The sequence below is a fragment of the Ictalurus punctatus genome, chromosome 13 (assembly GCF_001660625.3).
Source record: "Ictalurus punctatus breed USDA103 chromosome 13, Coco_2.0, whole genome shotgun sequence".
Lineage (NCBI taxonomy): Eukaryota > Metazoa > Chordata > Actinopteri > Siluriformes > Ictaluridae > Ictalurus > Ictalurus punctatus.
The window spans coordinates 14,670,592-14,697,309 of record NC_030428.2 but is presented as its reverse complement, the minus strand read 5'-3'; the positions used below and the strand labels follow the sequence as shown (position 1 = coordinate 14,697,309).

The 26,718-nt window shown below is 38.4% G+C and overlaps 1 protein-coding gene across 1 annotated transcript in view; it reads left to right on the top strand.

Annotated features, from left to right (window-relative positions):
- The window catches only part of nrg3b (neuregulin 3b), a 163,653-nt gene that overhangs the window by 88,043 nt on the left and 48,892 nt on the right, over positions 1-26,718 (top strand). The window contains exon 2 of the mRNA XM_017483692.3: positions 4,022-4,154. Within this exon, the coding sequence (XP_017339181.1) occupies positions 4,022-4,154 (133 nt within the window). The remainder of the gene's footprint in view (positions 1-4,021; positions 4,155-26,718) is intronic.

The following is a 26,718-nucleotide window of genomic DNA, read 5'->3' as shown; positions in this document are numbered from 1 at the left end:
TAAATGTTACAGAAAAATGTTTGTATGTCCATAAAGAAAGCAGCATATTAGGTAAAAAAAAAAACACTTTTCAGACAAAAAACACAATGAAGGCTGATGGATTTTGCTGCAAAAATAAGAAGTGCGAAAGTAAAAGTCTCCAGAAGAACTGTGGCTGGTTCTGCAAGATGCTTAATAACACTTACAGCTAATTTCCTTATAAAACTGCACAAATTGTACCTGAGACTACTATTGTTTTTTTTGGGTTCTTTTTGTTTTTTTCAGGGGGGGGGGGGGGGGGGGGGGGGGGTAAGCAAATGGTCATCACACCAAATAACAGCTTTGTTTCATTTATTACTGTTGACTGCTCTTTATAGTATTTTATAATATAGACACATTTAATTGCTTTTGAAGGCATCTTTGCTCTACAGCATTTCTTTGCATGTGCAAAGACTATTGCACAGTACTGTATATAGAATATTAATTCACTCTATCTATATATCACTCAATGTAGTGTAAGTCATATCATATTTCTGGGTTTCCACATAGAATATGGTTTCATTTTTAACTCCTAGGCTATATTATAGTATTCTACAGGGGAATCACATGACACTGACTGCTTTACTAAATTGCCTTTTGGACTACTTTTAAAGTGACCAGGATGAATAAATTATTAAGGGAATAACTACAGGGATAATTCTGTCACTGAGTAGAGACTGAGCAATTATCCCATCAGCACCTGAGCAATTACTGAAGCTGTTTTTACACATTACTGAGCAACATTAGCGGAAGGTCACAGCATTACACTGAGTGGTAAACACAGAAAATATTTTAAATCCTGCAGACTTCATTTTACAGATGGTAGGGGTCGGGACCACAAAATTTCAGTTTCTGCTCAGCTTACTTTCAGCCTAGTTTATTTTGAATAATTTGTCTATAGAAGTAGAGGCTGCTGTGCTTTAGAGAGGTCCTCAAGAGATCTGATTTAATTTATTATTTTTCTTGGTTGGTTTAGTTAATATTCTCAAAACACACTCATTCAGAAATTTGCTTTGTAAATCTATAAATGTGTATAAAAAAACAAACCGTTAATATTTCTCACAAAATCTAATAAAGTACGTTAATAGCTATAGTAATAACTTCTAATGCCCTATTAACTTCAAGATATAGAAAAAAGAGGCTGGTGAGGAAACTAACTTCCACAACATTAAATGTAACTATAAATGGTTAAAAAGCATTAAGTGTCATTTATTGATCAATTAAAATGTGCAATCATTGGCAAATCACTGTGGCATATAAGGAATTAAACACTTTGGGAGATATAAGTCTTTTGGGAGTACACTTATAGGAAAATAATACACTTCAGGGTGGTATTAGGCCATCTCATTGTGGATTATTTTCATTGTGTTTTATTCTTTACATAATTGGTGAGTGAACACAAGCCTTGACTAGCCTATATATATATATATATATATATATATATATATATATATATATATATATATATATATATAGTCAGAGCTAATTCATTTTTTAAATCATTTTCTCTTAACAACAGGGTGGAAACTATGGATGTGGTATATAAGAACAAAATAACAGTTCTACTGTTTTTGTAAAAATTCAATATATCTAAATGTATTAATAATCATAGCACATTACAAAGTAATGTAATACTGTTCCTGGTTTGAGTGTTGAGTGAACTGTTTGAGGCTGACATCAAATTAATGAAAGCCACCTTCCATGCTATATGGGCAAATTGTAGTCCTGCGATTACTGTGAACGTTATAAAAAAATGTACTCAAGGTTTAAAAAAATCACTAGCTTTGACAGCTGGAAACTATGTGAAGAGTATGACTATTAGTTTGTGCTGATGTGCAAAATCAATCAAGAAAAGAAATAAACTTATCAGTGTTCAGACATAAAAGGTTGCTGATTGCTAATAGCTTCTCAGAATCCCTGAGCATCGATTACAGTGTTCATTAATTCATTAAACACCTCCCCCAGTCCCTCAAGAGCACCCATATTGATGCAATTATTATTGATGGTTCGTAATTTTAATTTGGTGCTCGGTGATGATTATTGCATGTTTCTGCTCTCTTAGCCTGCAGATGGTCCCTTTTTATGAGCATCTTAATCAAATCTGTAGTGGTGAAATATCTGGTCTATGAGGGGCCCTGGGTCACACAGTAAACACAGCTGATTGCTGATCAGCAGCCTTGTCAGTGGTAGTATTCTGGCCTAGTTTTAAAGAGCACTCTAGAGGATAAAAATGACAATAATAATCTTAGAAGAGTTACAATTTTCTGCTTTTACAGTGAAACATTTGAAGCAGTAGACTACTGATCAATACTTTCCAGATGATTTATATCGTGCTATAACCCTCAGAATGTTTATGGTGAGCTAGATGACAAGAATGGTGCTGGTGAATTATGTACATAAAACTTCATGGGACTATTTTTGGTACATGGGCATCACTGCTGGTCATAATTTGCATAAAAATCCTATAGGACAGTAGCCTCTGTATCCCTGTGTGCTTCTGTTCTCATCTTAGCATCATTCTGATCCATTAGTGGCTTGAAGCAGCTAATCTTCTGACCTGAGGTTCATCAATCAAAGAGAACAACAGATTGATTTGACCACAACACTGCAACAGGCTGCCCTTTTTGGGCTACAGATTTTTCTCCCTTTGACACATGCAGTGGCAGCTGGTCATGATTTTAGATGGGAGCTAAAATCTCCCCTTTGGTTCTTTTAGTTTTTAAATACAAAAAAGCCATTTTTCTGGTGGGGCACAGCCAAACTCTCAGATATTCCTATTCTTGTGGGGACATTTGGTCCCCACAAAAATATATTTTAAAAAATTATCTAGTTTTAGTGTCTACATCCAAATAGATTTGGGGGGAAGAAAGGATGATAGGGTAAATAATCCACCTTGTTTGTATTCATTATACCAACACAGACTGAAAAATATCAGGGAGTGTTCCACTCTGTGTAATCGCCTGACATGACTGTCACTGATAGGCTGCAGGAATCTACAGTCTGGGCTAGAAAGAAATCATGCCCAGTTTTGCTTCTTCATACCATTATTTGTATTATACATATGTCTGATGGTGGTGCCTTATGACAATTGTTAACAGCATCTGATGTAGATGCTAAAAATAGAAGCTTATATTGATATTGTCTTTTATCTTTAAAGACAGGCCTACTAGCCAATTCAAACTAGCCGGCCCTGGTCACATTGTGATAACTGATCCAGGCTGCTGGCAGTAATACTAAAACTCCACTGTCATGGTACTGTGCTGCCATGTTTTTTGTGTATTATGGCATTTGTTGATAGATATGTATCTAATTTGTGTGTGTGTGTGTGTGTGTGTGTGTGTGTTCATGGATACAGTGTGCATATCATTCAGCTGATCTGGACAGCTGCACAGCTGTGTAAACATAAGCAGGCATTGCTAAGGGTACATAAGGCTAGCACTCTACAATAAGGCAATCGCAGCTGGATCAATGCATACTATTAGCACATGCAAAAGGGAGACACAATAACCATTTTTGCCAGTTTTGCTCTGCGTGCTATAGTGATTCATTGTGATTTAAGCCTGGGGAATTGAGCTTAGCCTACCATGTATTATACTAATTATATGATAATAAGCAGCCAATATATTGTTTCCTCATAGCATATGCCATGCTGTATGCCACTTGAATACTGTCATCCGGTGAATGTGTGTATTTAACTACCAACAGATAGTTGTTTCTCATTAAGTGTTCACCGTCTGGTCTATTGTCTGTGGCACTATATTATTAACCCTGCCACTGTATAGTAAATGTTGGACAATCTTGTTTACTCAATGGCTAAATTAAAAGCAGAGGATTTATTATGAAATTCATTGTGCTTGAAAATGTGATCACTAACATATTTAATGCCGTAGCAGAGAACGTATTTTTCTCATTGGAAATTGAAAGTATGGAAATGGATTGAATGGATTTTATAGCTAAATTTAATTTTATTATTTTCTTTCTCACCCTGTTCTTTTTCATGAAGTTGCACCTACAACTCCAACCGTCCGCTCTGAGTTCTTCAAACCTTGTCAAGACAGCCAAGAGTTGGCCTTCTGTCTGAACGAAGGAGAGTGCTTTATTATCGAGACAGTGGCAGGAGTTCACAGGCACTGCAGGTAGGACTCATTTTTTAGGGCGTGTTTGTGTATCAGTCACATGCAAAGAAAATTACCTTGAAAACTTGACTTGAATTTTTCTCTACCATTGCTTCATTCTTTGCACACGTTGCTGCTACATGTTGCTGCTACAGTCCTTCTGTATGATTCATGTTTGTTAGTTATTTTACTAATACATATCCATAAACATAAACAAAAGCTTTTGACTGGTTAACAGCATGTGTGGTGGGCAGTGGCAATTTGTGTATTTCAGGTCAAGGTGGTCCAGGCAGTCAACAAAGGTAAAAATAAATAAATAAATAAATAAATAAATTAGTTTAAAGTTTTATATTCACTCTTTAGAGAACAGCAGGCATTCAAAGCAGTACAGTCTATTATTGTGTACAGATCAGGTCATGTGCACTGTGTTATGTCTACGTCAGAATTGGCGAGGAACTCCAACTCCTAGACTGCTCCAATATCTATAAACAGTGCGCAGACACATTGTCACTTTCACAGACACCTGACTACTGATTACACACATTGGGACTTTGTCACTAATCATCACTTGCATCTCTATATACACACACCAAACTCCACACAGACGTGAAGTATCGTTCTGTGTTTTTTGTTTCTGACATGCCCAGCCTTGTTCAAAATGTGACTTTGATATTGGACTTTGGTTTTTAGATTCTGTTTTTTCTAGTCTGTACTGTTTGCTGATCACCTGACCTTTGCATGTTTTTGACCACTGCTTTGTCCCACGTTTCTGGATTGTTTACTACCTGCATGTTTAATAAACACATGTCAGAATTCACCACTTCAATGGATGTAGCAAGCAGGCTTGGGGAGTAATGGATTACATGTAATGGCGTTATGTAATCAGGATGCAAAAAAATGGTAACTGTAATCTTTTACAGTTACGTCAAAAAACAGTTTACAGGTACATTTTGTAAAATAAATAAATAAATAAATACTATCAGGATTAATTATTTTTTTCCATTTAAAAGCAATTAAATTAATCTTTTGACAGAACACAATATAGACAGCTGCTTGATTATAGTTTTGGTTCTCTCTTGCCAGTCGTGACTCACGTGAGCAACCTCTTGGTGTATGCGCAAATAAATTTTGTGTAAAGTTAATTTGGTAGAAATTAACACAAATTGTTCTCTGAAATGCTTTTGTTAGGGTGACCATATCCCCTCTTTTTCCCAGACATATTCACTTTTTCAGACCTTAAAAAAGTATCCAGCCAGGATTTCTAAATTTGAGAAATTCAGCTTTAATTTCATTATGATGTGCTTATGGTCTTATACTGCATCATGTTTGTGCATGTTTGCATTGCTTTAACCCCTCTCTGTAAGTCCCACCTTCTCACACAAAATTTGTCGATTATAATAAAAGGCTTTCAACTATTGGCCAAATTCCTGCCTCTCAACCATTAGCCTACACTCAGTGAATGCACGAAGGCGAAGCGTTGTTGTGTATGGCATCAAACAGTTGCTTGACAATAACAGCAAATGACAGCTGTCTTCAGTCGAAACAATGCCCATGGCCTTATAAGGTCATTTAATTTCATCTTATCACATTGCTTCATATTACAATGGCTATTCAAATGTGTAAATGATGGCGGAAGGGGCAGAAGGCACACTCGTGGCATCTAATATTTTATTTTATTCCATGGACATTCAAAAGAATGTAGAATTTATATATATTTCTGTGATGCTAATAGTGTCTTTCAGTGTATTAAAATCTGCATTCATAGTAATACTGTTTTGAATGCTATTAAGATAGGAAAAAATGTGTCCTCTTTTTGGAAACCAGAATATGGTCACCCTAACTTTTGTGATGTAATGTTACCCACATCAGGGACAGTGATCTTTTGTTTATTCATTTATTTATTTATTTTCTTTGAACAAATCCAAACATCGAACATGTTTTTAAGCTCTAAAATAAGCTCTAAATAAAAGTATTTTAGATCATACTGCTTTTCTCTTGACTTTATTTACATATTTGACCTTGAACTAATCCAAAAGTGATCAGATTATATTACTTTCATATTGTGATACTTGGATTACATTACTGATTACATTTTTTATGAAGTAATTTGTAACTGTAATGGAATACTTTTTTAAAGTAACCCTCCCAACGCTGTTAGCAGCAGGCACTCGATTCTCAAGGCCGGTTAGTGGGAGAACATCAACAACAGCATGCTGCCATCGCAGCCAGCTCCACAGGCAGGGCCCACTTATCAAGCTCTCCCACTCGTGGCACACCAGAAATACATCAGTGATCCAGTGCTGCGTAAAGGTTTCTTGTTACAATGTTCCCTGTATTGTACCAAACAGGAGGGAGTTTCTGAGCAACGCAAAATTACTTCCTGTGATTCTATATTGGGCAACGGCTGTTTCCTCTCAATGAGGTGAGCTTGTGTCATCTTTTGAATGCTTCATTGAATGCTTTCAATGAGTGTTTGCTCACTCCCCAGAAGGAAAAGGAATCAGGGAAAAGCTCCTCAACATCAAGTAGGGCAACCAGAACTTCTCTGAGCTCAGGACACTGGTTGCCGGCAAGGGAATGAACAAGCCAGCATTAAAGACAGCATAACAACAAGGCATACATCTGGACAACTTAAAGGAGCTTGCCTGCATTGGTAACCAGGCCACACTAGATTCGCTCATTGACCTATCCATCTGCCTCGCACAGCGACAAATCAGAGACAGATCACTCGGTGAAGAAAAGCCCTCCCCCAGCCCAAGCATCATAGTGCCCATGCATTTCAGTTGAACTAAGCTTAGTACCTTTGAATGCAAATGATGCCAAAGTGAAGGACTTTGCTTTTACTGCAGCAGCACCAAGCACTGGGTCAATGCCTTGAATGTCTCATTAGTGATGTCTTTCAACACATGCTAGGCAAGTTTGTGATCATCTACATAGATGATATATTAATCTAGTCCCCCTCTTTAAAGATTCACATACACTATGTCAAACAAATGCTTAAAAGGCTGCTACAGAACCAGCTATACATTAAAGGAGAGAAATCAGTTCCACCAGTCTAAAAGTTCATTCCTGGGTTGTTATCAGCACTGAGGGGGTACTTATGGAGACAATCAAGGTAACTGTCATCAGAGAATGACCCATACCTGTCACAGAGAAGGACCAATAGAGATTTCTCAGCTTTGCAAATTTCTATCAAAGCAACTTCTATCAATGCAAATTTCTATCTGCAACTTCAACCTCATCACTGCACCTCACATTTCCCTTCTTAAAAAGGGGACCAAGAAATTAAACTGGCAAGGGGGCATTACAGGGCTCTACAGTGCGACCATTTCACTCATATTTGCGACTCAAAAGTACTTTGTGCGACTGTGAAAAAAATATATAGTTGCACTGGTGCGAGTTACCTGTTCAGAGTTGTTTAATACAATTGGAATAAAAACTACAAGTCCAAAATGCATCTACACCGTGCAACAGTTACTTTTGCACTGCTTTTCATCACCTCAGTCAACCAGACAAGTGTGCAAATACTGCAAAGAAGCCATTATGATGACGAGTAACACTGTACATCATCTGGGTCTCAACTTGCCGATCTCACAACCCGCCATCTTTTATTGATCAAGCAAAATGACCTGAACCTGCGACTGTGACATTCTCGTGTAGACACAGCGGCGTCGGGTGCCAGTAAATTAATAATAATGCTAACGCTACAAGGTGGGGTTTTATTCAAACTTTTTTATTAAATAATTCCTCACCAATTATAATCAAGAGCAACAACTGTTCAGTCTGTAAACATACAGTACACTGCCCCTCTCCCTTCACACTCTTCACTAACTCAAATAGACAGCGCATTCACTTCATTTAAGCTCACGGTGGCCAGATATCACTAGAAAAGTCAACTCCAGTTTTAATATTTTGATTTAATCCCCCAAAAAACGTAATATTATCAGCAGACATGGCAACACTGTACTGGGGAAACAATCTAAAAGGAACAACTGATAAAAAAAAATAAAAAAAAAACTAATAAAATGTAAAGATCAAACATGTGCTTAGTTATAAATAAATCATGTAATATTAAAAAAAGGATATTATAATGAATTCATAAAATATGAATAAAATGAGAAGTGAAATAATTTTTAATTACTATGGGTTGCATTTAATATCAATTTGACATTAAGCTTAGTAGGCTATTTCTTTAGAAGGCTATTAGTCTTCTTTTTCCGAATTTGGATAATTTTTATATTAGTCTACTTTTAATTAGGACTCTTTATTGTTTAAGATATTTAAAAATAAACATTTATGATTGTTTATTTATCAATTAACCAACAGTATTTCTCATTGCTATTATTTTAATTCAATTAACAGTGACCATGAGCAGAGAGCTTACATTTAACTGTTTTTGATAGACCTCCTGATTAAAGCTTAAACAAAAATAAAGATTGGTATCTGGATCGGTTTCGGTCAATCAACATACCGATAAATCGGTATCGACTGTAAAAATCCTGATTGGAGCATCTACAGTATCTCACAAAAGTGAGTACACCCCTCACATTTTTGTAAATATTTTATTATATCTTTTCATGTGACAACACTGAAGAAATGACACTTTGCTACAATGTAAAGTAGCGAGTGTACAGCTTGTATAACAGTGTAAATTTGCTGTCCCCTCAAAATAACTCAGCACACAGCCATTAATGTCTAAACCACTGGCAACAAAAGTGAGTACACCCCTAAGTGAAAATGGGCCCAAAGTGTCAATATTTTGTGTGGCCACCATTATTTTCCAGCACTGCCTTAACCCTCTTGGGCATAGAGTTCACCAGAGCTTCACAGGTTACCATTGGAGTCCTCTTCCACTCCTCCATAACGACATCACGGAGCTGGTGGATGTTAGAGACCTTGTGCTCCTCCACCTTCCATTTGAGGATGCCCCACAGATGCTCAATAGGGTTTAGGTCTGGAGACATGCTTGGCCAGTCCATCACCTTCACCCTCAGCTTCTTCAGCAAGGCAGTGGTCATCTTGGAAGTGTGTTTGGGGTCGTTATCATGCTGGAATACTGCATACTGATCATGCTCTGCTTCAGTATGTCATAGTACATGTTGGCATTCATGGTTCCTTCAATGAACTGTAGCTCCCCAGTGCCGGCAGCACTCATGCAGCCCCAGACCATGACACTCCCACCACCATGCTTGACTGTAGGCAAGAGACACTTGTCTTTGTACTCCTCACCTGGTTGCCGCCACACGCGCTTGACACCATCTGAACCAAATAAGTTTATCTTGGTCTCATCAGACCACAGGACATGGTTCCAGTAATCCATGTCCTTAGTCTGCTTGTTTTCAGCAAACTGTTTGCGGGCTTTCTTGTGCATCATCTTTAGAAGAGGCTTCCTTCTGGGACCACTGCCATGCAGACCAATTTGATGCAGTGTGCGGCGTATGGTCTGAGCACTGACAGGCTGACCCCCCACCCCTTCAACCTCTGCAGCAATGCTGGCAGCACTCGTACATCTATTTCCCAAACACAATCTCTGGATATGATGCTGAGCATGTGCACTTCTTTGGTCGACCATGGCGGGCCTGTTCTGAGTGGAACCTGTCCTGTTAAACCGCTGTATGGTCTTGGCCACCGTATTGCAGCTTAGTGTCAGGGTCTTGGCAATCTTCTTATAGCCTAGGCCATCTTTATGTAGAGCAACAACTCTTTTTTTTTCAGATCCTCAGAGAGTTCTTTGCCATGAGGTGTCATGTTGAACTTCCAGTGACCAGTATGAGGGAGTGTGAGAGCGATGACACCAAATTTAACACACCTGCTCCCCATTCACACCTGAGACCTTGTAACACTAACAAGTCACATGACACCGGGGAGGGAAAATGGCTAATTGGGCCCAATTTGGACATTTTCACTTAGGGGTGTACTCACTTTTGTTGCCAGTGGTTTATACATTAATGGCTGTGTGTTGAGTTATTTTGAGGGGACAGCAAATTTACACTGTTATACAAGCTGTACACTCACTACTTTACATTGCAGCAAAGTGTCATTTCTTCAGTGTTGTCACATGAAAAGATATAAAAGTACTCACTTTTGTGAGATACTGTATAATGAATACCCATTATTGATATGAACTCACCCAATCACATCCTATATGAGATTATTCAGATGTATAGACAATATACGCAGAGCAGTCTGAGAACTGGCTCAAGCCCAGCACCATGACAGTGGGAAATGTCTAATAGTGTAGCTATAAACATATTTATAGGAGCAGACTTCAAAGACTGACCATTGAAGTTTATTGTATTTGTTTACAAGGTGGAACAGGTTAATGGTTGTTGTTTTTTGCATACAGCCTGTAAAATTAACTGAAAATATTCAATTTACTTTATCAGAAGATAAATTATTTTGTTATGGCTCACACTAGGTTCCTAAATTCTGTCATAATTGACAAGCTCAAATTTCCTCATGCCAAATTGTGCGTTATATTGTGGCACATTAACGTTACCATCTCTAAACAAAAAAAAAAAAACTTCAACCGTACTCCAAAATTTTTGACCGTACTCCTATATTTTGGTAATTAGGAGAACAAGTGCTCCTGAAAAAATTGTTACTGTACAGCCCTGCATTACCCCATTGCACCATCCTTAAACTCCCAGAGCCCTACAGACAGTGCACCAGAGAGGTCAGTGCCTCAGAAACAGGAGTTGGGGCTGTGCTGTCTCAGTGATTTGGAGACAAACCAAATGTCTTCTTTTTGCCTTCTTTTCTCAGAAAATTGGGTCAGCTGAAAGGAACTATGAGAATGGTAATCAGGAACTACTTGCTGTTAAACTGCCATTGGAGAAATTTCACCATTGGCTGGAGGAGGCAGAACATCCTTTTAATCATTTGTACCAACCACAAAAGTCTTGAGTATATCAAGACTACTAAGCATCTCAAGTCTTGCCAAGCAAAATTAAGATAACTTCATAAGAAGATAATTGTGCCACTAACCAAGAGGACTGGTCTTGGTTTCTTCCTAGGGCTGAGAACACCCAGAACTGTCTGCGACAGTCTGCCACACAGCTGACCCTATTCCAGTGTGTACTTGGTTACCAACCACCCTTCTTACCCTGTAATGCAACCAGAATGGACTCACCAGCTGTGTATGAATGGTTTGAACACTCACCAGACAATCAAACAAGCAACACAAACATATAAGGAGTTTGCTGATCGACACAGAGAAGACACCCCAAGCTATGAACCAGGTGATTGTGTGTGGTTGTCAAACTGAGACCTCCATGTCAGCCAAGACGGAGAAAACTCATGAACCATTACTTAGGCCCCTATAAATTGCATACCCATCACCCAGATGTCTAGCTCCTCAAGCTCAAAGTAGGCCTAATAGACAATCTGCTCCCAGAGTGAGCTCTAGGCTGGGGGGTTCTGTCAGGTCTACACTGGCATTGGCTAGGAACTCCCAGACTGCTCCCCAAACTACAACCATGGCTATCTCGAACTCCAGTTCCCAACCCACCTCACAGTCTACAGACATGGCTGCCATGAACTACACAGTCACATACACAGTGACCTGACTACTGATTACACACCCTTGGACTTAATCACCAATCATGACTCACCTCTATATAAGGGCTTCCAACAGGAAACATTGTTCAATGTTTTTATTCCTAATGTGCCAACCCTTGTTCACAGAGTTTGATATTCTGACTTTGGTATTGTCTTTTGGTTTTGAGATTCTGATTTTCCTAGTCTGTTCTATTTGCTGAGTGCCTGACCACTGCACAATATATGACCAGTGGTTTTGTCCCACATTTCTGGATTGTTTGCTACCTGCATATTCTTTAATAAATGCATATCTTTGCAACTGCATTCACTTCTGCTTGACACATTACTCATGGTGTCACATCCCATGAGTAGCACAAAAATAGGTTTTTAAATCAGCATTTATATCTAAATTTGCGTTTTCAATTATACCCCCCCCCCCCCCATCAAAGTTCAATGACTTGCTATCTGAATTTCATGACTCACATTTTCACATTTGTGTTTACTTTTGATGTTTATTTCTGTGTTTTCCGCCTCACCCTTACCAAGCCTTTGATCTTTGTTCCTTGTTTTCATGGTTTTGATCCTGTTTCATCCTCATGTTTCTTGAGTCTTTTTTAAGCCTAGTTTATGTTGTTTGCTGATCGCCCAACCCTTTGCCTGTTTATTGACCAAGTTTTGCCATATGTTTTGGATTTGTCTGCCTGCCTCTCTTCAATAAAAGCTTTTACTGCACTTGCATCTGTCTCAACCCTCCATTACATGTCAGAATACTTCGTCCCCAACATAGATGCAGCAGGAAAGTGGAGGATACGTCACACTAAGAAAACCTTGCCAGCGTTTAACTCAGTCCAGTTTCCCCAGTGGGCTGTCATTGAGCTCCCGGACCTGTTGTCCCAAATATTACCTCATTGACTGGCAGGTATATTTTGGGAGCCTGGAGGACCCAAGTATGATGAGAAGCAGTTGCAGGGAATCATGCTGTCCTGGCTCTTCGGCCCAGAGTGCCAGTGGGCGGAGTTTCTATTTGCCATGGGATCCAGTGGAAGTAGTGATGTAACTCAGTTTGTGGGACTGTGTGTGAGACCCACCGGGCGGTCTCCCCTGCAGAGTTCCAGCCGGAGGTCGACGTGGTGACCTCATCTCCAGAGCTCCAGCCGGAGGTGGATGAAATGGTCCACCAAGCCAGGTTCCAGTCAGAGGCCGACGACACAGCCCATCAAGAAAGGTTCCAGTCAGAGGCCGACAAGATGGCCCACCAAGCCAGGTTCCAGTCAGAGGCCGACAAGATGGCCCACCAAGCTCTGCTCATGCCTGACGCTGATGACATAGCCTCCCAAGCCTGGTTCCTGCTTAAGAACCACGACGATCATGTCCCACCCCAGTCATCTGACCCTGGTGAGCCTATCACCATCTCACTGCCTGCTTTCTGCCTGTATGCCTTATGTCTGATTCCCGGCACCTCTGGAAGTAGCCCAGTACTAAGTCCTACCTCAGGACTACAAGTTCAGGCTGGACATTTTGCCTAGAGGGCCAGGACCTCCAGGGGAGAGTGTTCTCCCGAAGCACCTTTGGGGGAAGACTCTGTCACGGTTTTCCCCTCGCACTGAGGGCTGGAGCATTCCATGCGAATGAATTGTCTGAAGCCGACAGCGTGCACTTCTGGCTTTTACTGACTGTGTTTACTTTTAACGTGTGTTTCTATGTTTTCTGCCAGACCCATACCAAGCCTTTGATATTTGTTCCTCGTTTCAGATTTTTGATCCTGTTTTGTCCTCGTGTTTCTCAACTCTTATCTAAGCCTAGTGTATGTTGTTTGCAGATCGCCTGGCCTGTGCCTATTTATTGACCACGTTTTGCCATACGCTTTAGATTTTCTGCCTAACTCTCTTCAATAAAATCTTTGTACTGCACTTGCATCCGTCTCCACCCTCCATTACATAAGTATTGTGGGTTCTTACTGGAAATTGTGAAGGCTCTGAATCACAGACTTACACTTCTATATATACAAGTCATTTTAGTTGTTTAATGTTGTTTGACACAAGTGTGTATTAAAAGAGACCTATTATGAACCTTTTTACAATATGTAATATAAGTCTCAGGTGTCCCCAAAATGTGTCTGTGAGGTTTCAGCTCAGAATACCCCATGGATCATTTATTATACCATGCTGTAAATAGCCCTTTTTGGGTAGAAGCAAAAACACACTGTTTTCGTGTGTCACTTTAAATGCAAATAAGCTGCTGCTCCCTGCCCCCTTACTGGAAGTGGGGTGTGCCTTTATAGCTTGTGCTTCAGACACTATGGCAACAAATCATGACAAAGTATGACTGACACCGTAAATACTGGTGTTCAGCCCTATATGTATGAACTAGAGTCGGGCACTGATGAATGAGAGACTCCGACAGAAGAAACAAACGTGAGAATGAACCAGGATGTTTCTGAATGGTTACTCCATGAATACAATCAGAGACAATGGTAAGTTTAGTCGCAGTAGCCGTGGAATCTGCTAACAAGCTCATTCACAAAGCAGTCTAGTGTAAAATGATTCACACAAAATGTACACAGTTTTCAAAAAGACAATCACCTTACTGTATTGTGCATAATAAACGTGCGGTTATGAATTATACAGACCGTAAGCGTTTTCGGGTTGAAAACAAAAATGACGACATAGTTCTGGTGTCTGTGAATACAATCAGAGACAATGGTAACTTTAGCCGTATTAGCCATAGAATCTGCTAACAAACACATTCAGAAAGGCGACTTGCAAACATTCACAAAATATAAATTGCGATATAAAGTGCATCTTCTGGATATAAGGCTGCATCAGGAACAGTTGTTACTGATCCATGCTTGGGAATAATTTTTTTAAGCAAATCCTGCTTTGTATTGACCCTCATTCACGATGCAGTCTGGTGTAAAATGATTTGCACAAACAGACACGAAGTTAGCTATTTTCTGGGGCACATTTCCTTCAAAAATATAACTTCTCCATTGTGTGTTCAGTGGCTCTGATGCTGGGAGTGCATGAAGACTCTTATGTTCATTTTTACAGCCAACAACAAAACATTTACAACGCTTATGAAGCTGAGAAATTCTTCTTATCACTGTAGCTGCTGCTGCTCCAGCGAAGAAAACATGTCAGACTGTGTGCAGCTCACTCAGGGGAGGATCTATGCTAATAGGGCAGAGTCAGACACTAGTTGTGGGCAGGGCCTGTTTCAATGTGACATCACGTTGGAGAGAAAAAGAAAATGACTCATTTTGAGATACTGTTTATGATTTATGGGGAACATAAGGAGTGGATGAATTTTTATCATTGTAGGGTGGTTGTGAACATACACTGCCTACACACATTTATATTCAAACCACATGGAAAAGTGAAAAGTAAAGGTTGTACACCCACCTTCCAGTTGAACACCTGTACCAGTGTTCATTCACTTGACTTGACTTGACTTATGAAATTATCCAATTGGCCAGTCATGTGGCAGCAGCACAATGCATAAAATGATGCAGATACAAGTCAAGCGCTTCAGTTAATGTTCACATCACACATCAGAATGGGGGGAAAATGTGAGTTTAAGTGTGAGATGGTTGTTGGTGCCAGATGGGCTGGTTTGAGTACTTCGGAAATTGCTGATCTCCTGGCATTCTTACAACAGTATCTAATGTTTACAAAGAATGGTACGGAAAAAAATAAATAAATAAAACATCTGTGTGCAGTTGATCTGCCAGCTGAAACACCTTGCTGATGAGAGAGCTCAGAGGAGAAACCTCAGGAAATCTATAGTAACTCAAATAAGCACTCTTTACAACTGTGGTGAGCAGAAGAGAATGCACAACACATCTCAGAATGCACAACACATCAAACCGTGAGGTAAATGACAACAGCATAAGACCGCATCAGGTTCTAATACTGTTAGCCAAGAACAGGAATCTGAGGCTATAATGGGCACAGGCTAAAACAAACTAGACAATTGAAGACTAGAAAAAAATTTACCAGGTGTATATAATCACCTACCCAATTTGTTTTACCTTGTTCCCATGATAGCCTTGTTCGATAGGATAGTTCGACATTGTGTGCATACTGAGATGGTTCTCTGCTCACCATGGTTGTATACAGTAATCATAGTAGCTACTATATTCTTCTTGGCAGCTCTAACCAATCTGACCATTTTCCTCTGACCTCTGTTATCAACAAGGCATTTCCAAGCCACAGATCTGTCGCTCACGCAGTGGTTTTTTTTTTTTTTGTATGTGTGTGTGTGTGTAAACTCAAGAATGTTGTGTGTGAAAATCCCAGGAGATCAGCAATTTTTTAAAATACTCAAACCAGCCCATCTGTCACAAACAATGATGTCACAGTTAAAGTCACGGAGATCACATTTTCCCCACATACTGATGTTTGATGTAGACATTAACTGAAGCTCTTGACCTGTACCTTAATCATTTTATGCATTGTGCTGCTGCCACATGATTGGCTGATTAGATAACTGTATAGAAAAAGAAATGTACACACACACACACACACACACACACACACACACACACACACACACACACACTATATATATATATATATATGTATATATGTATATATATATATATATATATATATATATATATATATATATATATATATATATATATATATATGGCTTCCTCTTTGAAACAGTGCTTACTAATAAATGTGATACACTATCAAATGAGACGTAAGATTTACCTTTTGTAGCAATTTTCACAATTTAAATAAACAAATAACAGATCAGTCACATGGAACAAGTAAGTACACCTGTAAGTACACAGAATCAGGTGTTCAAGATTGGGTGCCAGTGATTGGAACCTGCTTAGGGAGTGCAGGTAGAACCTGTCTTATTTAAACCTCTCACATCTAGTGTCTGGTGTTCCCTTTGTTATTGAGGTGTGTGGTGTCATCACGCCAAGATTTAAAGTGTTCTGTGAGTCCTTTGGCAAGGGATTTAAAAAGATCTCCAGATTATTTGAAATACATCGTTCCACTGTAAGTAAAATAATCTACAAGTGGCACAGATTTCAAATGACTGCCAATTTGTCCAGGACTGGCCATCCCAGCAACTTCAGCCCAAGAGCAGTCTCATGATGCAAAAAGAAGTCTCCAAGAACCCCAAAATTTCATAACAGTATCTGTTAGTAAGTCTTACAACTGTTGGTGTCAAAGTGCATGCTTCTACAATCAGAAAGAGATTGCACAAATTTGCCCTGCATGGGAGGCATGCCCTGAAAAAGACTATAGTTTGCCAATGAGCATATAGGCAAATACCAGGCCTTTTGGAATAAAGTGCTCTGAACAGACGAATCAAAATTCTTCATCGTATCAGAGTGTGTGAAGATAATGTAAGGTCATCTGTCCAAAAGGTGAAGTTGAGCTGAAAGTGTACCTTTCAACAGAATAATATCCTAAACACCCTTTCACCACCAAGGAATGGCTCACAAAGAAGAAATGGAGGGTTATGGAATGGCCTTGTCAAATCGTGTATTTGAATCCCATTGAAATCTTGTGGAGGGGTTTGAAACTGGCAGTCCATGCAAGAAAATCCTCAAACATATTGCAACTGAATGAATGTTGCTTGGAAGAGTGGTGAAAAAATTCCAGCAAGCCTGGTGGACAATTATGCAAAATGCCTACAAAAAGTTATTTCTGCTAAAGGGGGCAATACTAGCTTCTAAGGCTAACGGTGTACTTACTTTTTCCACAGAGGAATATCACATCTATTGATAATTCTGTTGAATAAACTTAATTTATAGGCACTGTTTCAAAGATCATCAAATGTTTGCTTGTCCAAATTTGTCAAAAAAGCCAACAATTTCCATGGGGTGTACTTATTTTTTCATATAGCTGTTTTTGTTACCCAGGTGTATCCTCATAAGTTGTTTGCTTAAAGAATTAATAGCTCTGAACATCTACTCTTGGTTTTAACCTTCAGTTTCACCTGTGAAGACTGCATTTGTTGTTGAAATGGATAAGCCAATATGAAGATCAGGGCTGTCTATCGGAGAAAAGCAATCCATTTTGAAGCTGGGAAAAGAGACAAAAACAATCAGAGGCATTGCACAAACATAGGACATAGCCAATACAACAATTTGGAATGTCCTGAAAAAGAAACAAACCACTGGTGTACTGAGCAACCCCAAATGGGTTGGCCAAGGAAAGCACTAACAGCTGATGACAGAAACGTTGTGAGAGCTGTGAAGAAAACCCCAAAAACAACAGTCAGTGACATCACCAACAGCCTCTACAAGGTAGGGGTAAAGGTATCACAATCTACTGTTTGAAGGAGTTTGCGAGCAGAATTATAGCGGCCATACCACAAGATGCAAACCACTCATCACCAGCAAGAATCTGAACACCAGATTGGAATTTGCAAAGAAATACAGAGATGAACCACAAAAGTTCTGGAACTAAGATTAACCTCTACTAAAGTGATGGAAAGGCAAAAGTGTGGAGAAAGAAACTATGTGTTCAATCCAAAACATGCAAGCTCATATGTTGCTGGTAGTGTCAATTTACAGAGAACTGCATCCAAATTAATCAGGAGGAACTTTATCATGCAGCAAGACACTGATCCAAAACACACTGCCAACTCAGTAAAGGACTTTTTCGAAGGAAAAAGTGGAAGGTTTTAGACTGGCCAAATCAATCACCAGACCTTAACCCATCTATGCATGCATTTCACCTCCTGAAGAAGAGACTGAAGGGAGAAACCCCCCAAAACAAACAACAACTGATAGAAGCTGCAGTAAAAGCCTGGAAAAGCATCACAAAAGAAGAAACCATCAGTTTGGTGATGTCAATGAGTCACAGGCTTCATGCAGTTATTGCAAACAAGGGAAATGCAACCAAATATTAAGTGTTATTTACTTTGATTTACTCAAGATAAATCTGTTCCTATACTTTTGCTCATCTAAAAATTGGGTGGTCTAATACAAAAGGTTGTATGTTTTATGTTGTTTAACATATCTAGATTTAAATACCAGGAAATACAGTGCTCTCCACTAATATTGGCAAATACCCTTGGTAAATATGAGCAAAGATGGCTGTGAAAAATTGTCTTCATTGTTTAACCTTTTGTTTTTTTGTTTAAAAAATCCCCCAAAATTCTCTGCTCTCATGGTTATCAAACAATTGCAAACAAAACACAGGTTTATTTTAAAAATTCTTTGTTAAATGTGTGTGTGAAACAATTATTGGCACCCTTTTAGTCAATACTTTGTTCTATCTCCATTTGTCAAGTTAACAGTTCTGAGTCTTCTCCTATAATGCCTGATGAGGTTGGAGAATACATGGCAAGGGGTCTACCATTCCTCCATACAGAATCTCTCCAGATCCTTCAGATTTCGAGGTCCACACTTGTGGACTCTCCTCTTCAGTTCACCCGACAGGTTTTGTATGGGTTTCAAGTTAGGGGACTGGGATGGGCATGGCAGGGCCTTCATTTTGTGGTCAGTAAACGGAAATTGGTATTTTCAATGCTTGTGCTAAAGCTCAACAACCTTTTGCTTCAGATCACAGCTATATTCCTTGGTCTTACCAATTGTTAGAAATGACTAAGGGAATTTGGCCTATGTGTTATGTAACATTTATACCCCTGTGAAACAGGAGGTCATGGTTGAACAATTTCCAGTTCCTAGTCACCCAGGTGTACAATGGGAAAATTTACAGACTTTCAGCTGTTTGCAATGAACAACTCAAACAAAAGCAATTGAAATAGTTCAACACAACGAATGCTTTAAGTGGTTTCTCCACATTCAACTGAAAAGACAACTTATAATGACTTCACCAGTTTCAATATTATTCAACCCCCTGAATAGAATCCCTTACAACAGCACAAATATGCAAAACAGGTGTTGTCTCAAGCACACCTGATATAAGTAATCAAGGGCTTCGTTAGTTGCACCAGGTGTGCTTGAGATGAAACACATGAAATGCCTGCACTGGCTAGGGGCAGAAAATCAATGACATACCTGGATGGGGCAGTAAAAGGAAGCTATCACCAGCTGCAATCAGATTCCTAAGAAGGCAGGTTGTGAAAAACCCTCAAATGACTGCAAAAGACCTTCAGCAAGACTTGGTGGCAACATGCACTGAGGTTTCAGTGAGCACAGTAAGGCACATACTAAATCCAGAAGGTTTCCATGCCAGAACTAAGACGTACACCACTACTGGCCCAAAAGTTGGCTCAAAATCATATAAACAAGCCACAGAAGTTTTGGGATTCTGTTCTGTGAAGCGATGAAACAAACTTTTCGGCACAGTGGATCAGCAGTATATCTGGAGGAAGAAGAATGGAGAAAGAACACTCTGTCCACAGTCAAGCATGGCGGTGGTTTGGTAATGCTCTGGGGCTGCTTTGCATCCTCTGGCACTGGCACCCTGCAGCATGTGAATGGCAAGATGGGTTCATTGGTCTATCAGGAAATCCTAGGAGAAAATATGCCATCTATGAGGAAGCTGAAGCTTGGACGTCATTGGAAATTCCAACAGGACAATGATCCCACGCATACCTCAAATTCCACCAAGGACTGGTTGCAGAAAAAGTCCTGGTAGATTCTACAGGGCCATCACAGTCGCCTGACTTGAACACCATAGAAAATCTCTAGTGGGATTTGAAGAAGGCGGTTGCAGCCTGCAAAACCAAGAATATTACTGAACTGGAGGTCATTGCTCATGAGCAATGGGTTAAGATTCCTCAGGAATGCTGCCAGAAGCTATGCATCTAGTTTGCAGCAGGTCATAACAGCAAAAGGGTGATCTACAAAGTATTAAAAATGCTTGCCATGAAGGGGTTGAATAATTTTGAAACTGGAGAAATCATTATAAGTTGCATTCTCAGTTGAATTTGGGGAAAGCACTTGAAGCATTCGTTGTGTTGAACTATTTCAATTGCTTTTGTTTGATTTGTGCATTACAAACAGCTGAAAGTCTGTAAATTAGGACAACAAACCTGATTTGCAATGGGTTTTTTTTTTTATTATTTTATTTGAATTTGTTGAATAATTGCAACTGTAAAATAGCAAGCAGAGAAGCTTTATTGGTCCTGGGAGTACACCGGTGTAGGTAGGGAAAGACAGTGTAGGTTGATTTGTTAGCTGTTCCGTGACCGACTTTTCGTGTGCACATGTGATGGGTATTTGAAAATCAAGGATTTCTACTCCTGTATTTGAGTCTGTAATTATAGTCAGCATTTCCTCACTGGAGGAACTGTGGGCTATAACCTGAGGAGTTGAATACTGCCAGCTCTTTCAGAGATGAGTGACTATATTCTGAAAGAATAATTGCAGGTTTCTTTGACTGCACTGAAATGCTCTTGCGTTACTCTTTGGAATAGAAGACATTATAATACATAAAGCAATTACTTTATCCAGCTCATCTGGACTGAATATACAATAAATTCAAATATGGTAGTAGTTATCAAATGTTTCTAACTCTCCACGCACACAAATGTTCATACACTCATTCACACCTAGGGGCAGTTTAGCATAGGCACCCAGTGGCATGTTTTTGGGAGGTGGGAGGAAACTAGAGAACCCAAAGAAAACACACACAAACATAGGGAGAACATGCAAAACTCCACACCCGAGCTCAGGATCAAAATGGGGACTCTGGAGTTGCGATAATACCTGCTTCAACACAACACAACTGCTAATACATAAATTGTACGATAACTTACACAATGTGTATTATAATGACAGCACCGTTGAATTCTCAGTTATGACTGGCAGGTGTTGATTATATATAGTTAGTTAATCAACATTTCCTGAGCAATCATAATTGAGAATTCAACATTAGTTCTGGCTGCAAGGCTTATATTAATGCACACAGTAGCATTTCTACCATCAGCTTACACAATTTTATGTTTTATTGTTTGCACATAAATTGATCAAATAACATGTAGTTGTTGATAAGATAATGTTTTGTATTTTTACTAGGCTTTTTTTTTTTTTTTTACTAGGCACTAGGCTTTTTCAGACACACTGAGCTGCACAGTACAGGATTCTATACATAGCTAATAGTTAACTATTTTTCTACAGTATTTTGTTATTCGTAGATTGTCCAAAACAAAAAAACTGAAGAATGCTAGGTAGGCAGGAAAGTGGTGAGGTTACAGGTCACAAGAAAGTCAATGTACCTATTTAAGTTTTTTTTATGCTACATTACTTTAGAGGCACTCAGCTAGTAAAGAAAAAAAAAAATCCAGTCCAGTGTGGTGTTTTTCTGCCTGAAAGACATATGGCTTCATCACCCAAGAGAATTCCTTGACAAAATTATAGATCATAATTTAGGAAATGAAGCTTGATGAGTATCCTCAAAGAAAGCAAGCTTTGTTTTTAACCATGCAGGTATGCAGGGAGACACTCATTCATTTAATCTATGTGAGGCATTAGTTTGTATTCTCAGTCCCATTTATACTGACAGACTATAATAATGCTTCTCATCAAATAATTACACTTCTCGAGGCAACTCAAACTAGCCAGTGCCATCTTAGGCCCTTAAGTATGAACCTCTACAAGTTAATGCACTTGAACCCTTCCAAAGGCACACATTTACAGTACTTTAGCTGTCACTCACAATCATGTGCTTGTTTTTTTTTAATTATCTTTCTTATTTAAAGCTAATGTGATATTAAGTGTTAATCATGTTATTTGATTTCACGTTACTGTCATGGTAACAATCTCTAACAATGCATTATAGCACTGGAGTTGCATATTGTTATATTGAGGACTCATCAATTTAAATGCAACATTAAGAGACTGATTCCAATTTTACCTTGAGTTGATGAGGAAGAGTTTTACTTACCTTTGCCACTTTTATGAAAGGAGGATGGAGAGCAATTTAAAAGCACTCTTCGGCATATTAGTTCACGTTACTATTTTAGTTTGTGCCTGCCTTGGTTCGTAATAGGGTACAAACTGTTAAATTCAAAACTGCTTGGGTTTAAATGAATGTCATGCATTTTAAAATACAATTACCTTGCCTCTATTTAATGTTATTACATTTCCTTGAAAAGTGTGAATGTGTTGAGGGAAGAGGAGAACAGTGATGGATGTGGAAAGAGTGACAGACAGTGGGAGAGGAAAGAAAGGGAGAAAGTAGTGCTTAATGAATGAATAAATGCTTCTCTGTCACAATAAATATCACAAGGAAGAATTTCTCAATGGCAGTGAAGCCAAATGATTGAGAAATAGGTGTAAAATGTCCAGGTAAGATCCAGGAGGCCAAGGCAGGGGGATTAAATAAAATAAATCATATTCATTATGAGGACATTCACTTTTTAAACTCTTTGTCCACTCCTGCAGGAGTGGCCTGTACATAAATTATCACTTGGCTGTCAGATCACGACAGGCTGTGTTAATCCCAGGTGCCGTCTCCTCTTATCTCATCTTTCCTTAGAGGATGAACTAGACATGTCTGTATCCTATGAGCCATGCATAAACTCATGAAAGAAGGCAACCTCTTGTCTGTAAAATTTGCATGGTTATAAAGTGTAGAATACTCTTTTAGAATTGCTCATTACAAACAATGAATATTAATAAGATTAGTTATGCATAATTGTAAATGAATGTTAATCAGAGTAGCTGATTATGAATGCAAATATCTTTCTAACACAGCCGATTACATTCTTCCTTGACAGAGACAAACCCTACAACAAGATGCATAATATAGCGAAATCTCAACAATCCAAAGCAATACATCATAGCATATTTCACCATAATACAACATGCGGCAATTCAACTGACAAATTGCAATGAACATCATGTGAGACAGCTGCAGTTTTGCAGTCCACTGTTTATGGGAATGGCAGAAGTTTGGGATGCCTGCAAGTTTTGTCCTTCCTCTGGGCTTCTGAGCTTGTGTGGGGGGTAGAACATCTGTGGACGATTCATTCTGTATAAGTTTGTATAAGTGGATTACCTACACAGTTGACACCACAGAACAGACCTGTGTGATTAACACATGGATGTTTAAAACATAGATACATGTTTAAACCTGTTTAGATAAATAAGATATCCATGTCAAGAGCTCTATACTCTATGGAATGTTCATCCAGAAATCTGATCATGTTCATAATGTCAGGCTAGGAAACACCTCTGAAAAAGAGAGAGAGAGAGAGAGAGAGAGAGAGAGAGAGAGAGAGAGAGAGAGAGAGCACATAAATCCAAGGTTTACCGAGTTACTTTGCCTTATTGAACTGTACTGTCACAACCCATTAGATGCTAAATTGTTAAACTGTTCTTTGTTATACACTGGCAATGTTATTTATGTGTCTGTTTTGCTGTTGTTGCTGCTGCTGCTGTTCTTGTTTCGTGGCACCCATGATGGTAGATGGAGTGCTCCTTGAATTGGATTTGAATGGACTGGATAGGAGTGAGAGAGAAAAGGATCAAATAAGACAGAGCAAAGGAGGGGGTTGCTGCTCTTTCTCTGTTGAGTGAGGCAAGTTGTCAGGGAGAGGGCTTGACATAATTAATTATACTAAGTGCACTAACAGTGAAAGAAAGGTTGAACAAATGTCCAGTAATCACATCATCTTGGCATTTTGGAGCGAGGCCTTTAAAAGCTATTCTATGACAAAGAAGGTTTAGTGCTAACACTTTGTGGTAACACTTTCTCTAACACTTCCAGGTATTAACCTTATGGGTATGTGTGAGAAATGCTAAGGTGTTGAGTGTTTACATTTGTAAATAAATAAATATATATATATATATATATATATATATATATATATATATATATATATATATATATATATATATATATATATATATATATATTTTTTTTTTTTTTTTTTTTTTTTTAAAGGACATTTTTAAAAAATACACTGAAAGGGAAGACATGTTCATGTGTTTTAATTATTTTGGTTTATTAAGAGGTTTAACTAATTTTCACTGAATAGAATAACAGAATAGAATAGAATAATAGAATATAAGTATTAAGAAGAAAAGGACACAAAATACCTCATAACTGGATAATCATCTAGAGTATCAAGCTGGTAAATAGAAATGTATGCATAGTACATTTTACTGTTAAAATATGTGTTTGCAGGAAAGCAAACCGGAAGAATCTCAATGCACTGGCAAGTTATTCAAAGTTCAAAGATGTTATGTCAATAGAAGAATAGAGACTGTGGTAGTAAATGCTGTTTCCTTTTACCACACAGGAATGATTAACAAACAGTGCTGTTAACTCTTTTCAGATGACAGTAGCTAAAGCATGCTTAAACACATCTCTAGAAGGCATCATATACTAATTTGCATATTCATTTATTCATCATGATCATTGGCATATCAAATTACAATTTAGGGTATATGAAGAAGGAAGCGTTTCCCTTAGAATGTAATAAAATTGAGTAGAATCGAGTTTTATCAGAATAAAATAATAGAAAATAAAACATTTCTATTTATTTCTTGAACAATGTAGTTCTTAGAAAGAAGTCATCTTTGGTGATGACACTATGCACCAACTAATCTTTTATGCATTTACAAAATACTACATTTTCTATTAAGAACACCAACAAAAAGAAGCAGTGACGGTGAGTATTCATGAAGGAAATGGTTGCTTTTATTACTTGTAAATATCTTTAAGAAGAGAGTTTAAAAACGAAGAACAAAGAAGTGCAAGGGTGGGACAAACCATGGTGATCAGTTATTGGTTGTTGGGAAACAATGGTAATCAGTGATTGGTCATGAGCACAAGACAGTCAGGCTTTACACACTGATGGTGAGTGGAGGGAACCTGATCTCTCATACAACAGCAGCTGTGATGTGATCTGGACAGTCATTTTGAGTTCAAGACACTAACATCTGCTTAAAAAGTTACTAGATTTGTCACTAGGCTCTTCTTTAAATTAAAGTTGCTAAAGAAGTCTAAAAAGTTGCCAAATATAGCAACAAAGTCTCTAAGTTGGCAACACTGATGACAAAGAAAAGATTAAATAATTTTACTTTTACAGCATTTGGCAGACGCCCTTATCCAGAGTGACTTACATTGATCTCATGTATACATCTGAGCAGTTGAGGGTTAAGGGCATTGCTCAAGGGCCCAGCAGTAACAGCTTATTGGTGCTGGGAATTGAACTCACGACCTTCCGATAGTAGCCCAACGCCTTAACCAAAAATTTTTTGCCATAATTTAATTATTGACACATGCTTGCAAGACTTTCATCTGTGCAAATTCCAATTCCAGATCTGTGTGAATGAAAAGATCGTTATGGTCATCAGAATGTGACAGAGCTCATTCCTTTTTTTCTGATTTTTCTCTTTCCTTCATATCTGACATAACTGTTTTTGTTGTTGTTGTTGTTTTTGGAGACCAGTGAGATATGCACATACTCTATAGCTCATACTGTCTATTTTATGATGATTGAACTTGAACAGTGGCTTATCTGCTTTACATGTAAATCTTATGCAAGGTATGTGATGTATATATCATTAATGTTTGAGTTCAACAACACTGATGAGCATTTTCCAACAAAAGCTCCAATCTCATTCATTTAATGTAACATTTAGCTTGACTTCCATTGCCTTAGGTCCAGTACTACAGTATGCCAACTCTCAAAAAAGAGCTACAGACAGTAGCTAATGAAATGTTAAGGTAAGGACTGGAGATGTTAGAGATGTCTTTACTTTTCAAATGAGCTTTTATCATATTGGTATATAAAGGTAATAATGGAAAATAGATCCAGCTTTAAAGCTTAACAAGAGACTTAATGTCACAATCTTCAAACCAACACAGACACAGGTCGGTTCCTTAAAACGGGCATTTATTTCTTAGACTTGTCTTGTTTATGCCGTGAGAATTCATTGGCTGCTTGTTATGAAATGAGATCTTTGAGTCTTTAGAAGTTGTACAAAAATCCCCTTCACTGTCCATTTCACTTTAGACAGCAATGAATTTAAACTTAAATGTGTAATATAGCAGAACCTCGTGAGACATCTGCTCATTATCAGTGCATCAGGACTACTCAGTATTTCATTGTTTCCATTAAACAAAGTGACGTATTCTTGTGCCTTACA